This window comes from Apium graveolens, chromosome 1, assembly GCF_009905375.1.
Source record: "Apium graveolens cultivar Ventura chromosome 1, ASM990537v1, whole genome shotgun sequence".
Lineage (NCBI taxonomy): Eukaryota > Viridiplantae > Streptophyta > Magnoliopsida > Apiales > Apiaceae > Apium > Apium graveolens.
In genome coordinates, this window is record NC_133647.1 from 195,079,157 (window position 1) to 195,094,785 (window position 15,629).

The 15,629-nt window shown below is 34.9% G+C and overlaps 3 protein-coding genes and 1 pseudogene across 3 annotated transcripts; 3 read left to right on the forward strand and 1 right to left on the reverse strand.

Annotated features, from left to right (window-relative positions):
• Nucleotides 1–678: 678 nt before the first annotated feature.
• Nucleotides 679–6,033, reverse strand: LOC141675279 (uncharacterized). The gene is made up of 3 exons (XM_074481993.1): nt 5,655–6,033; nt 3,636–5,390; nt 679–1,234 (listed from the first exon to the last, which is right to left on the reverse strand). The coding sequence occupies exons 2-3, from the start codon at nt 5,247–5,249 to the stop codon at nt 881–883; spliced, it is 1,968 nt and encodes a 655-aa protein (XP_074338094.1). The 5' UTR covers nt 5,250–5,390; nt 5,655–6,033; the 3' UTR covers nt 679–880.
• Nucleotides 6,034–7,879: 1,846 nt separating this feature from the next.
• LOC141714619 (chalcone synthase 1-like) lies at nt 7,880–9,006 on the forward strand (annotated as a pseudogene).
• Nucleotides 9,007–9,576: 570 nt separating this feature from the next.
• LOC141675287 (chalcone synthase 1) lies at nt 9,577–11,596 on the forward strand. Its single transcript, XM_074482005.1, has 2 exons — nt 9,577–9,827; nt 10,464–11,596. Exons 1-2 carry the CDS (start codon nt 9,650–9,652, stop codon nt 11,453–11,455), a joined length of 1,170 nt encoding a protein of 389 aa, XP_074338106.1. The 5' UTR covers nt 9,577–9,649; the 3' UTR covers nt 11,456–11,596.
• Nucleotides 11,597–13,527: 1,931 nt separating this feature from the next.
• On the forward strand, nt 13,528–15,218 carry LOC141675295 (chalcone synthase 1-like). Its single transcript, XM_074482016.1, has 2 exons — nt 13,528–13,778; nt 13,984–15,218. Exons 1-2 carry the CDS (start codon nt 13,601–13,603, stop codon nt 14,973–14,975), a joined length of 1,170 nt encoding a protein of 389 aa, XP_074338117.1. The 5' UTR covers nt 13,528–13,600; the 3' UTR covers nt 14,976–15,218.
• The last annotated feature ends 411 nt before the right edge of the window (nt 15,219–15,629 follow it).

Genomic DNA, 15,629 nt, shown 5'->3' on the forward strand with positions numbered 1-15,629 from the left:
GAAATAATTTTTGTTAAAGTATTTGGAAAATCAATAATTAGAGTTACTTTTGGGGGGGGAGGGTTATATTTTCATTAACTTCTTTACAAAGAATCCGATTTATTTAATTAAGTTGAACATAGATTTTTATAATTTATTATATCTAGATGTTAAACGTAATGTTTGTAGCAAATTTAAAATTTTAACAAATTTGGATCTATTTTAGGTTTTATTTTTATTTTGAGTTGAAATTTTAAGTTTTATTTTTATTCGATCCAGATTTTATTAATATCTAAGAATATGATCGATACGGAGTGTCTCTACGAGCATGACGAATGATTATGCTGAAAAGGTTGTAAAATTTGGAAATCGGATCTACTCAATTACGCCTCCAACATCCGAGTAATTGGCCAATTTTTCGAATACTGTTTTTCAGCATTCGGGTAACAGGTTGACTACTCACTTAAATCCAAATCGATTCATCTCCGATTTTCAAGTACTCACCCTAGTATTCATCCGGGTGGCCGATTTTTAGAACACCGACTAAAATATGTATAGGATACTAAAATGACATTTGAATTTAATGTATACATTAGCACCACCACCATTGGATCGCTCTTATGATGGAAAAATCTGATTTTTTTAAGATCAAATTTTTTAACAGCCAACAGGAGATGATTTGGACAAAAAGAAGGAAGCTGATAGTAAACGAAAAGTAATTGTATAAACTGCACAGAGCAAGCAAAAGCTAAACGTCTGATCCGTATTCATAACAAGAATTTAAGAACAAGAATTGTTTCACCGACCTTTATACCCCCCACAATGATTTCCCAGTTCCATCTTACAAGGATGCATAACTTTCAATGGAAATTAAACATTTTGCACAAATAAATACCTCCTATCAAGTTTCGTGTTGTACTACTGGTTTTGATTTTTGACTTTTACCTTTCTTTGATTTATTCTTCTCTTGCATCTTCTTTTTCTTTGCTTCAGCTGTAATCCACGTGTAATTGGGAGGAATTACAAACGGATCTTGGACGTTTTCTATTCTGCCACTGCTGGAAGGACTTGATCGTTGGTATGGGGCTTTTATCCACTGAAACCATGATGAGTTTGAGGACTGATTTAATACTGAATCATCTTGGCTTCCTGTAGGACTTGACGGTGGAGTTGAGAACTCATCCAGTGGTTCTAACTCCTCAAACTTTGTAAAAGTGACCAGCACCCTGATGGTGGGAATAACCGGTATAGCAACCTGAACCATATAACGCTTGTCAGTATAATCATAACAGTAAACTGCAGCGGAAATGTAGCAAAATTGCGGTAGAGTGCTCCAAACTACCAACATGATTACAAACAAGGGACCAAATAAATATAACACACAAGGCATAGCTTGTGTTGTATAATGAACTCCTACATTCTAGAAACCTAAGGTGTCGCAATACTATCTCGCTCACTCTCACACAAATGCGCACACAAATTCTGTTTTTCTTGCTTTCATCCCTGCTTTTAGACGTGTACATTACTTAAATCATTGACTTCTGGAGTGATTGTTCCAGCTACTTTCAGGTTATTAACTAAACATAGTTATAGTCTTATAGAAAGAAATATTAACTCATCCATATCAAAGTCCTTCGCAAACAAATCTATTTTCCACAGGACCATTATAATAATAAATCTATGAACGTAAAAAGTTTGAGGTAAGAAGTTGAAGTGTTCGTCAAAACTTTAACTGTAGTATATTCTGAACTTCGATCAACCAAAGGTTACTCTACTAATTTATTCGAGCAATCATATACTTAAGGAAAGAGTGAAGACACGATAGGAGGTAACCCCTTAATCAGGGTGTTAAAAACATTCTCCTGCTTCATAAAATTAGATTCCTTCCTTGCCCTCCATCAACAACACCCAATACTGTGAGAATGATGGAGTTGAATGGCTAAGTTATCAAATCACTGAAATTGGTACTATCTTGCACTTCCATCTTTGTAGAAAACTAAAAAACTAATAATTGAACGAATTTTAGCTCTGCGTAATATAAGTTTATAACCAAACCAGACAAAAATTTCACACATCATATATATGTCATTCTATCATTGAACTCAAAAAGTCAAAACCATTTTGCAATTGAGTCACTATATACAGAATATTTTCTTACAATACTTCAACCAAACTACCAAAATCACCAGCATATATAATCATTCAATGAATACTCATCTTCCGACCCGTGCAACTGTGAGATTTAAGATAATACTGTACTATCCTACATTCATGTCTATTTGAACGGTTTTTTAATCATTAAATAATAAAGCAAACTACTTAAGTCACCACTCACCGGAAGATATAATCATTCGGTGAATGCTCCTCTTCAGACCTATGCAATTGTGAAATTTAAGCTAGTACATTACTATTCTATATTCATGTCTATGTGAACTGTAATTCAATCATATATTAAGATATTAATATCTTCTCCAGAAAATGTTCATGTGAATTTTTAAAGATCTACACAGAGATTTGTTTTTTTTTCTTTAGAGCTCCATCGTTCCGAAACTTATAGAAATATACATAGTGTAACATTTAGTATATGCTTTGAAGTCTCTATGATAATTAATTATGTCTCCGGAAAATATGAGTCTTACTCTGTATTTAGGTACCAAGAAGACCCAAGTTTATAAACTTAAAGTACAGATACTGATTCCTCCTAACATGCTACCCAAACTAAACTTTTGAAGCACCTAAAAGTTTATAAAACTAAGTACCTAAATAAATCGTTCATACGCGAAAGATTTTTGTAGTAATTTAAACTATTTACCCAAGTTCAGTGACCAATTAGGTACTAGAAACCTAGTTTAAATTTCACATCAGTCTGCCTGGTCAAATATTGACACAAGCACACTTCTCCGTTCCAAATTGATTTGCTGTCAAATAATGGCAGCCATGATAGGTTCAATTTTGTACCTATTAAGAACTTTTATTCGTACAATAAATTGCCTAAACATTTTCCAGTAAAGTGATAAAAAGCAAGTTAGTACTAACTAGTGATCAATGAATCCTATAAGTTAACCAATGAGTAATGTAAGCATTTTGAGAGAACTTGCAAGAGAATCCTCTTACAAAACAAAATTTCAACAATAATACAAACCTCATAATAATCTATATATATTACAAAGCTTGAACCCCAATCCTAATAGACCTACAACATATAAACAAGATTATTCTACTCAATAAACAAAATACTAAAGTAAAAGACTATTTCTTAACTAGTATCAACCGCACAATATTTTCCATGACCAGTTCCCAAGGTGTGGTGTTATTTAAAATTCTCAAATCATTTACAAGTCACATTGTGGTGCCCTACATGAAATTTCAACTTATCAAAGACAAATTTTCTCCCAATTATCATTTTATTTCTCAAGTTCTTTAATACGTCCAAAGGGAAAAGTTTCGATGTAACATGTCTTTCATTGATACTAAATGTGATAAAACTTGTGTACTACGAATACCACAGCCATATATCAGATGATTTGACTACAAAGTATATAATCCATGCAAAGTATAAAGGATAAAAAAATCATAGAAAGGAATAAATTGTTATATCTTATATACAGCAGAAAACAGGGCAGGAATTTTGGAACTTAAATAATTATAAAACTCACCTTTACTGGGAAAGTTCCCATAGGAAGTTTTGTTGTGAGCAGTTCCCTTAAGCGCCGGATAGCTTTGACTTTGTTTGCCAAAATGTCAAGCAACGGCAGCAGTTCTTCAGTTCTTAACGGGAAGCTTGGAGAAAGCCAGAGAATAGGCTTCAATCCTTTTTTATACTCATTTTCTTTGCCTGCATCCTTGCGCCGATTTCCACTCCCAGAAGTTGTCGAGGAAGATGCCTTGGAATCCTTAATTTTCCGAAGTTCATCATCTTTAGAACCAATATCCATGGAATGCCTTCCCGGCTTACTTTGTGTTTCAGATGGAGAATCCCCAAGAAGATCACTGACCTTATCTTCCACACAGAGAGAACCTCTAGGCGGAATAACCTTTTTCTTATATCCTTCATGTTTAGTCTCCCGTTTCCTCCACCCATCAAACCACCCTTTTTTTTCATGCTTTGTCTCGCCATTTCTGTAAGGGCTTCCGCCCTGAATAACAATCTCCCTTTCCTCACAACCATTCCGAATTCTTAACCCATCATTGCTTTCATTGTTTAAATCTGTATGGTCCATTTTAAGTGCAACTTCTAGTTGCCTTCTTTCCTCCTCTGTCAGGATACCATCAAGCTCCTCACTCTCGCTTCCATTTTCATTACAAGAAGAGAAAAGCTCATCATCTGTCATTGCACCTGGAACCGACCTTGACTTTATGCTTACTACCACATTTTGCATATCATATACTTTGGCTTTCCAAGGTCCCACCATTTCTGTTTTCTCCTGCCGCCTCCATGTCATCTGCGGCAAAAGAACTGCCTCAGTCACATCAATTCCAGGCCTAAATATATTTGTTTGAGACATCGCTGCCACTTCTTCTTTCACCTCAGCTTCAGTTGCGGGAGCACCAGCACCATCTAAAGCATTCATCACTTCTTTATCCTTATGCGATATCATGCAAAGTGAGCCTGAAGGGACTTTCCCATCTTCAGAACCATCACCAAGGAATAGAACACTCTGATCAGACCGCTGAATCTTAAAACCATCAAAACCAGCCAAAGTCATGTCAGCCCTCAAGTTTGCACCCCTTTTCCAGATTTTGTAAGTATCAGAAGGGGCAATTCTTGATATGAATGGGATAACAGAACTCTCAAACTGAAATGTAATTTCCATGTAGAAATCTCTCATCCTTCTCATTGTCGCAACCAACCGAGGCAACCTTCTACACCATTTTGCCCAAGCTATTGGCTGGTAGTGCCGAACTATAATCCTTGCAACCCCTTCCTCTCTGTTACATATTGCTTCCTGGAGTGCACTCCACCCTTGATCATTTTGCAAGCTCCAATCTGCACCAGCAAGCATAAGCATCTCCGTAGACGTCTCATCACCAAACTTAACAGCCAAATGTAGAGCGGTTTCACGGTTAGGAACATCACGACGATCAATCACAGCAGATATGGCATCAGCCTTTGCTTCTTCAGCTAGTGACACTAATTCACTATGAATGTCAGCTGGATTACAAAGCCGTGGAAGCCCTGCAACTATTTTCCTTAAACCACCATAATCTTTAGCTATAACAGCCTTGTGAACAGGACTATGTGCATATTTCGAAACATCAATTCCAGCCATACCTCAAAATATACAATGGCACGCAAACTAAACTAAAAAACCAAACCCCGGATCAATAATGCATACCTACCAACATCTTAATGCTTAAAACAACTGGACAATACGCCACGAAACAACAATGCCACACTGCACCAATTCAACCTGATAAAAACCAACATCATCAAATCACTAAACCACACAAATAACCAAACAAAAAACCCCCATTTCAACTCAAACACCATACAATAAATCATCAAACTTTTTCTCCCAAAACTAAAAACCCAAATTCATCAAACACCCTTTTAACCCAACTAAACAATAGTAACTAAACAAACACAAATTGTCTAAAAACAAGCAAATTACACTGGGGCCCAAAATACACACACAATGACACACACAAAATAGTACTAGAAATAGAAAACTCACCTCAATCTTATCCAAAGCACCAAGATTTCACCCAAAAAGGACTTAAACACTGGACCCCACAACCAATCTCCACTTCTCACCACCTATACATACAAAAAATCAGATCTTTACACACAATTCAAGATCAAACAAACCAAGAATCACAAAACCCCATCTGGGTATTTCAAAACACCAATTAAAAACACAAAATCTTGAAAAATCTTGAAGAAAAGAGCAAGTAAAATTGGGGGAGAAGAAAGAGCTGAGAAATGGAGTAGATAGATACAAAAAGTGTGTGTATAATGAGGAAAGAAAGAAGAAAAGAGGTGTGATACGCGTAGAGAAAAGTAAACACGTTTGAGTTTCTACAAAAACAAGAAAAGAATACAAATCAGCTGTTGAAATTTCAGTTCTCGCTCTTGTGTTTATTCCATTTATTTATTTGAGTAGGTGGTTAATTTATTTTTGTTTTTATTTAATTGGGACTTAATTGTAATTTTGGGCAATTTCCAAATATACTTATGAGTTATGATTATATGACTTTTGTAAAAATATTTTTTATTATTTAACCTGAGCATTAGAAAATTACGACCATATTTTTTAAAAATACGGGTCACCAAAATATAATTGACTCAGGAAAATTAGAATGCAACAATATTGTATGGAACGAAAATACAATAAATAAAACATGATGATTAAAATTCTCAATTTTAGTCTAATTAAAAAAAAATTTGAACATTTTATTTAAGAAATGATATGCCTATAATTTATACTTCAATAATATTACTATCATTCAAGGAAAGAGACAATAGTTTTTTTTGACTAATTTGACTTATATGCCTTACAATTGAGTATTGAACATCTGTTCTAACAAATCTCGGGATGAGCGAGAATCGAAACAAGAACCTGGGACGACAAGAGATAAGCTCATAATTATCTCATCGCGCTCAGAAAAGAGCAATAGTTAATTGTTGGGAAAAAGAAATAAGTAATAAATTGCCGGTGAGTACGGATTAAGTACGGGTCGAACACAAAAACATTAATTTATGAAACTAAGAAAAATAATTATACAAACACCAATCATATCACTTAAATAAAAAAATTAGAAACAAATCAAGTAAAAAATTATTTAAAATATCTCTTATAAAAGATCTAAAAAACAAATTTATCGGTTAAACATAATAATCAGCGTATCGTCAAATAAAATGAACTCTCAAAATTATATGAATCATAATGATATGAACTCACAACTATAGTTATATAGTTCACGTAAAAATACTTGCGCATACATGATATTGTAAATTATTAACAAGGTACATCCGCATTTTAGAAAGGGATTAACTGAATATGACAGGGATCACCATAAGAAAAAGAAAAAGACATACCAAGAATCGAGTCAAACTTAAATGTTTTATTGAATATCAAAATAATGTTTATAAAGGGAATAAAAAACCCCTAGAGAAAGAAGAAAAAAGATAAAAGAGATATGTGATAAGAGGATAAGAGATAAAAGAACAATATTCGTGATCACGTGCTTGGTCAGATTTCCCTATATAAAATATTTCTCGTTTGATTTATCACGATTTTGTTGACTCATGATAATGTATCACAACTTGTGATCCAATTCTTTTCATTTAAAAATAAATGCCAAAATTTTTTATTTAAAACCTGCACAATCGTAAATACCGCAAAAATAAAAAATAACATATTAACTAATTACAATAATATACAATAAATAAATGTTGTCGTTACTTCACATCAATATCAATTATATCTATACCTAGTTTTTTTTAGGGATTTAACAATAATTGTAGACTTTTTGCAACTAATACGAGTTTATTAGTTAAATAAAGTAAAAATTACATAATGTATTTGGTTAATGGTATTCCATTGTAACAAGTAAAAGTACTTATTATATAACTTATTTCAGCAATAAGTTTTTTTGTAGCAATAGGTTTGTTAATTCTAAAGTTTACATTAGTAAGACTAATCATAAACTCTTTTGCAAGTTTTTAAATAACTCTTGTTATGAACCGTTTGCAAAGAAATCATTATATCTTAATAAAAAGTTCATGTTTTGCATGAAATTTCAAGAAACCTGATTTGGCTTTTGATATCTGAAATAACTTTTCAGGTGAAAAATCAATGATCAATACTCGGTACATGCACTTGACAGAAGAAATGCTGAAGAAATGATCAATAATGTGACAGAAGAGACTGAGCTATCTCTTTCAGTCAAGCGCTACATGATGTGCCAACAAGGTTGTTTTGCTGGTAGCACAGTTCTTCGTCTGGCAAAAGACCTAGCTGAGAACACAAAGGTGCTCGTGTGCTTGTCGTTTGCTCTGAGATCATGGTCATTAATTTTCGGGGGCCTAGCGATACTCATCTTCATAGTCTGGTAAGCCAGGCATTGTTTGGTGATGGAGCTGGTGCGGTAATAGTGGGCTCAGACCCTGTTGTTGGAGTTGAGAAACCATTGTAACAGATTGGAAATCAGTTTTTTGGATTGCACATTCGGGCGGACAGGCTATACTTGATCATGTCGAAACAGAGTCAGGCTTGATTCCCGAAAAACTTGAGTTTACAAGACAGGTTCTGAGGAACTATGGAAACATGTCAAGTAGGGCTGTAAACTAATCCGGAATATCCAGTATCTCGGCTTATATCCGACTCGAAAATATGATACATGTCTCGTATCCGTTTTATAAACGATCCAAATCTGGCGGCAAAATTAAGCTCGGATAAAATATGATCCTGGATATGAGCACTCATATACCCGCTCAAATTATGTCTCATATTATTTTCAATACAATGATTCTACCCGGATATCCAAATATGATCCATGTCTCATATACCCGAATACCTTATATAAATTTTAATTTTTTATAAAGTTTGACTTTTATGGTTATTATTTTTATAGTATTATATTTATTTTATACCAATAATAATTTGAATAATTTAAATAAAAATGATGCTTAATATTAGTGGATCATATCTGACTCGTATCCGGTGGATCATAAACTACTCGGTTAGAAAATGAAAATACGTTACCGGCTCATATTCGGTTTGAATCTAGTTCTCATATACCCGGGATCAGTTTGTATCCGAAAAATATGATCCCGGACCCAAATCTGGAAACACTAAAAGTAAAACGATACAATACTTGAGCCGCAGGTGTCCGGTTCTACCCGGATCCTTTTACAGCCCTAATGTCAGTGCTTGTGTTTTGTTCATATTAGATGAAATGAGAAAGGCTTCACTTAAGGATGGCAAGAGAACTGCTGGAGAAGGACTTGATTGGGGTGTTTTGTTTGGTTTTGGGTCTGGTCTCACTATTGAGACTGTTGTTCTTCAGAGTGTGCTTGTTTAAGACCTCATGTAGTTTTATCTGGTTCACTTGTGAGCTCTAATATTATTCTATCACAAGCTTTGATTGTGTATGAAAATAAATTTATCCAAGGAACTGCCTTGATTACAAATGAACATGCATAAATTTCAAATTATAACAACTTGGGTACAAAAATAAATTTTGTTTGTTGCTATTTCACATCTTATTTTCCCGAAAAAATTGGAAAAATAACTCCGACGAGTACTTGAAAAATTGGAGGTCAACTGCATGAACTGCGGGTACTCGACTTGAATACTCTGACGTTGAAAAACCAATACTCGAAAAATTAATCGATTACTCGAATTTTGAAAACACAGAGTAAAATCAATTCCCAAAGTTTTATAACCTTAGATTGATCTATCAGGAAAACATGAAATGTTTGATCTTAAAATGGCAAGTATAGGTTTATTACAATTTGCCAAACTATAAGGTCAGGTGCCAACCACAAAGATTGTTATTTGAAAGGGGGTTAGTCACGTGCGCCTTCCAGCTACCATGCAACATCAAAACATCATGAATGCTTATAAATATTCTGTAACCGCAAGTCTGTAACATACATTCAACACATCTAAGCTTTCCACTGTCATACAATATTGTCTACCATCAAAACAATCTCAGGCTAAAAATGGTGACTGTCAATGAGTTCCGAAAGGCACAGCAGGCTGAAGGTCCGGCCACGGTGTTGGCAATCGGAACTGCTACGCCTCCTAATTGTGTCGATCAAAGCACGTATGCAGATTATTATTTTCGTGTCACTAATAGCGAACATAGAACGGATCTCAAAGAAAAATTTAAGCGCATGTGTAAGTTTTTCGAATCATTTTTCTTAATCGTAGGTAACCCGCAATCGCTACCCTTTGGGTGTATACTGAGTAAACCCTACGAACTAACGTAATAGCCACATGAACCAAGGTAAATCGTATTTAAACGACATGCTCTGACAGAGACATAATCATAAACAAAATGTATCTTAATAAACTAATAAATTGCATATTTTTGTGTTTTTTTATGTACACTACGGAGCTAAGAAAGTCTTAGGACTACCCAAGACCTTTTGGTCAAGATATTTTCCTAGCTCTATTTACAATATGTCGAGGGTTCGAGGCGTTAAACAATAATAAAAAAGAAGTCTTCGGACTTAGGAGTCGATTTCATGGTCATGTAATCGTAAGCACAATTTTTTTTATTGATTGAACAAATCGTGTTTCGGATCAAAATAGGCAGTTTACTTGAGTTTACAGACAGTTATGTTAGGGTTATTATGTTCTGGAGGTGAGTGACTAGCTTTAGTTTCTTAGAGGAGCATGCAAATAACATAACAATTATTATGTACAACATTTTTGTTGCTTTCCTCTCTTGACAAATTGAGATATGATAGATATTAACAACTTAAATGTTATGAACTTGCAAATAATTATAGCTTGAAATGAACTTTTTAGGTGACAAATCGATGATCAATACTCGTTACATGCACTTAACTGAAGAACTGCTAAAGGAAAATCCAGAAATCTGCGAGTACATGGCACCATCTCTTGATGCTAGGCAAGACATTGCTGTTAATGAAGTGCCAAAGCTAGGAAAAGAAGCAGCTACAAGGGCTATAAAAGAATGGGGCCAGCCAAAGTCCAAAATCACCCACCTTATCTTTTGCACCACTAGTGGTGTTGATATGCCTGGTGCAGACTTTCGCCTCACCAAGCTTCTCGGGCTGCGTCCTTCAGTCAAGCGCTTCATGATGTACCAACAAGGTTGCTTTGCAGGTGGCACGGTTCTTCGTCTTGCAAAAGACTTGGCTGAGAACAACAGAGGTGCTCGTGTGCTTGTCGTTTGCTCTGAGATCACTGTTGTTACATTTCGGGGGCCTAACGATACTCATCTTGATAGTCTGGTAGGCCAAGCCTTGTTTGGAGATGGAGCTGGTGCAGTAATAGTGGGATCAGACCCTGTCATTGGAATTGAGAAACCATTGTTTGAGATTGTTTCTGCAGCCCAAACCATTGTTCCTGATAGTGATGGTGCTATCGATGGTCATCTTCGGGAGGTTGGGCTTACTTTTCACCTTCTTAAAGATGTTCCCGGGCTGATTTCAAAGAACATTAGGAAGAGTTTAGTTGAGGCATTTAAACCCTTGGGTATAAATGACTGGAACTCGATTTTTTGGATTGCACATCCCGGGGGACCAGCTATTCTAGATCAAATTGAAGCAGAATTAAGCTTAAAGGCCGAGAAACTGAAGTCTACAAGACAGGTTCTAAGGGACTATGGAAACTTATCCAGTGCTTGTGTACTGTTCATATTGGATGAAATGAGAAAGGCTTCGGCCAAGGATGGCAAGAAAACTACTGGAGAAGGACTTGATTGGGGTGTTCTGTTTGGCTTTGGGCCTGGTCTCACTGTCGAGACTGTTGTTCTTCACAGCGTGCCTACTTAATTAAGACCCCATGCGGTTTCATTTGGTTTCGCTGTGATTTGTGATACTACATTTGGTTTGTTTCTGTGATTGAATTGTGTGTTTACTATGTAACAAAACTGGTGATTTGATGAGCTATGTGTGTTGGAATAAATTAAATCAGGGAACTCAGTTGATTATAAATAAACATACAGGGTAGTACACTAGACGACTACATTATGACATAACTATATCATCCATGACTGAAAATTGGTAAGAGTTAACAGGAAATATATAGAAGGATCAACAGTAATACAGAATTGAAATAATTAAACTGATCATTTACTCGTAAGAGTGAAAATTTAGACTTCAGTGTAACTCATGAGACTTACATGTAGATGTAACTTGGTTTGCAGATGCTGATACTATGACTATTATTGCAGAATGTTTCTGCAGAAGTGTCCAAAATATTTCCGGGACATGTGCGAAATTTCAAAATAGGTCTGCCATAGCTAAGACTTAAAGTTTGGATAATGGCACACTTTATCTATTAATATTTCAAAAATATTGAATTTTTTTATTTCGTCATAAACATGTCATAATTAGTTGTAGTAACGTCAAGGTCTTATAACAACTACAACGAAGAAATTCAAGCAAACAATAAGGAGGCTAAACAATGAAAAATTGTGTATAAACAAAATTGCCATAACCAGTATGTTCATGAGGAATTTAAACTTGTACTAATGCTTTCAAAGTCAATAACAAATTTCTTTGCGTAGAGTATAATGAGAAAATATTAAGATTAACTTACATATATAGTATATTGATGCTGATCAACTAAGAATGCGTTCAATTTTTCTTTTTACATCTTTTGGTTGGTAGGAGAAAAAAATGTAAGAAATTTTAGTATAATCTACAAGACTATCCTCCAAACGGTTTTAGTTAAAATATTCGACTAAAATAACAGTATACCCTTTTCTGACGAACAAGCTAATGATTCATTAAAATTTTAGAATCCAGTCAATACAAATCAACGAACTGTCAACTAGATCTGATTGTAAAACAAAAAAAAAAGCAAATTAAATATATAGGTATATTATTTTCAGATCGCTTATCACACAAAATATCTAAATTTCTTAATTTAAATGGTTTAACAATAACATCATCAGTTATAAAACTTCTAGCATCACGATTAACCTTCATATAAGTGTTATATCTAACTCGATATTTTAACTATTAGTTTCATCAATTGATATGGGAGGAACAAATGCCTCAAAATAAGAACAATTTTTTATCGGGTTAAATATCAATTATGTCACTTACTGCGTCCAAATGTATCAAGTGAGTTACTGGTTACAAAACTGACTCAAATGAATCACTCATTTAAAAATTTGTATAAAAATATCACTCTATCGTTAGTCGAAATTCTTAAAAATATTATATATTGAGTTTGACACATTTTTTATGAATAACATTACATCCAAATGAAAGATACTGAGTTATAGTATTTTAGATAATATTTTTAAATTTTTAAAAATTTATTTATTATTTATTTTTATTTAAATCATATAATACAATCAAAAAATTAAAAATAAATAGTTGATAAAATTTTAAAAATCTAACAATATTACCTAAAATAGTAGAACTCGTAACCTTTCATTTGGATGTAATATCATTAACAAAAAATGTGGGAAACTCAATATATAATATTTTTAAAAATTTTGACTAACGATAGAGTGATATTTTTGATATAAATTTTTAAATGAGTGACTTATTTGAGTCAGTTTTGTAACCGGTGACTCACTTGATATATTTGGACACAGTTAGTGACCTACTTGATATTTAACCCATTTTTTATCGAACCATCATTTGGATTAGGAGTATTACTTGTCTTTATTTATCTTTTTTTTTTAACCAAAAAATCTTTACGTGGAGGAGAAAAACAGAATTACATCAATCGATATATTACGAAAACGTGTGATTTTTGATCTTAAGTTGGAAAGTACAGCCATACAATACAACAATTTACCTAACTCGTAGGTCATGTAACAACCCAGCGTATTAGTACTCTAGGCTACCATTTATCACCAACGCTTATAAATACTTACCAGTAGCAACACAACAAACACAACCAAGCTTTCCAGTACCATACAACATTGTCTTCTCACTAAAAATTTCGACCTAAAAATGGTGACCGTTAATGACTTCCGAAAGGCCCAACTGGCTGAAGGTCCGGCAACTGTGCTGGCTATCGGAACAGCTACGCCACCTAACTGTATCGATCAGAGCACGTATCCAGATTATTATTTTCGTGTCACCAATAACGAAGATAAAACGAAGCTAAAAGAAAAATTTAAGCGCATTTGTAAGTTTTTTAACTTGTATGCGGAGAAATCATTATATCTTATGAACATGCAAATGTAATATGTAGTACCTTTCTTTTCTTTCGACAAATTTTTACTTTATGATGTTTCTATCGAAGGAACCTGCAGGTTTGATATTTAATTTCTATTGCACAAGGTCTTGTAGTACTGGTATAGATGTTCTGAACTTGCAAAAATACTTTTCAGGTGACAAATCGATGATCAATACTCGTTATATGCACTTAACTGAGGAGTTTCTGAAAAATAATCCAGAGTTGTGCGATTACATGGCACCATCACTTGATGCTAGGCAAGAGATTGTGGTTAATGAAGTGCCAAAGCTAGGAAAAGAAGCAGCTACAAGGGCCATAAAAGAATGGGGGCTGCCAAAGTCGAAAATCACCCACCTTATCTTTTGCACCACTAGCAGTGCTGATTTGCCTGGTGCGGACTTTCGCCTTGCCAAGCTTCTCGAGCTCAGTCCATCCGTCAAGCGCTCCATGTTGTACCAACAAGGTTGTTTTGCTGGTGGCACGGTTCTTCGTCTTGCCAAAGACATGGCTGAGAACAACAAAGGTGCTCGTGTGCTTATCGTTTGCTCTGAGCTCACTATCATGACATTTCGGGGTCCTAACGAAAATCATCCTGATAGTTTAATAGGCCAGGCCTTGTTTGGCGATGGAGCTGTTGCGGTGATAGTGGGCTCAGACCCGGTTATTGGAGTGGAGAAACCTTTGTTCGAGATTGTTTCTGCAGCTCAGACCATCCTTCCGGACAGTGATGGTGCTATAAATGGTCATCTTCGGAAGATGGGGCTTACTTTTCATCTTCTTAAAGATGTTCCCGGGCTGATTTCAAAGAACATTCGGAAGAGCTTAGTTGAGGCATTCAAACCCTTGGGTATAACTGACTGGAACTCGATATTTTGGATTGCACATCCTGGAGGCCCAGCTATACTCGATCAAATCCAAAAAGAGTTAAGCTTGAAGCCTGAAAAACTGAAGTCTACAAGACAGGTTCTAAGGGACTATGGAAACTTGTCAAGTGCTAGTGTTCTGTTCATAATGGATGAAATGAGAAAGGCTTCGGTTAAGGATGGAAAGAAAACTACTGGCGAAGGACTTGATTGGGGTGTTCTGTTTGGTTTCGGGCCTGGTCTCACTGTCGAGACTGTTGTTCTTCACAGCGTGCCTACTTAATAATTCAGACTTCGTATGGTTTCATTTGGTTGGCTTGTGATTTCTGATATGCCTACATTTGGTTCAATTTCTATGATTGATCCTTATGTTTATTATGTAACAATACTTGATATCATATGCAATAATTGCGCGTGGGAATAAAATTCAAGGAACTGCCTTGATTACAGATAAACGTGGAGTGTACTTAAAATTTATTAATGTTGTGATAATATATGAATCTGATATAACCATACTTTCTATCTATGAGCTTCGTCGTATGAACTATTTACTGATCTGTGACTTTCTATCTTTGAGCATCTGCCCGGGAACTAATCTAGTATACTAATTGTGTAAAATACTGATATAACGGCAACTTTAAAAGTTTGCAATACTTCAACTATACGGAAGCTGCAGTTCAGAGGACTAGTTTAGAATCAGCCTCAGGGGTGGAAACCAGGATGCTGGGAAAATTTGCAATTTCTGAACTTGATGACTAATGACTTTCGTATCTAGAATGTTGACGTATGTTGTCTTTCATTCATCAACAACTAGCGTACTTTAATCTCTTTCTGTTTTGTGTAGTCAGAAAATATGCATTCATGAGCACCTAAAGACCACTTGCAAGATTGAATTTCTTAGTCCAAGGCACCTCGCCACAACCATCATCCAACAACG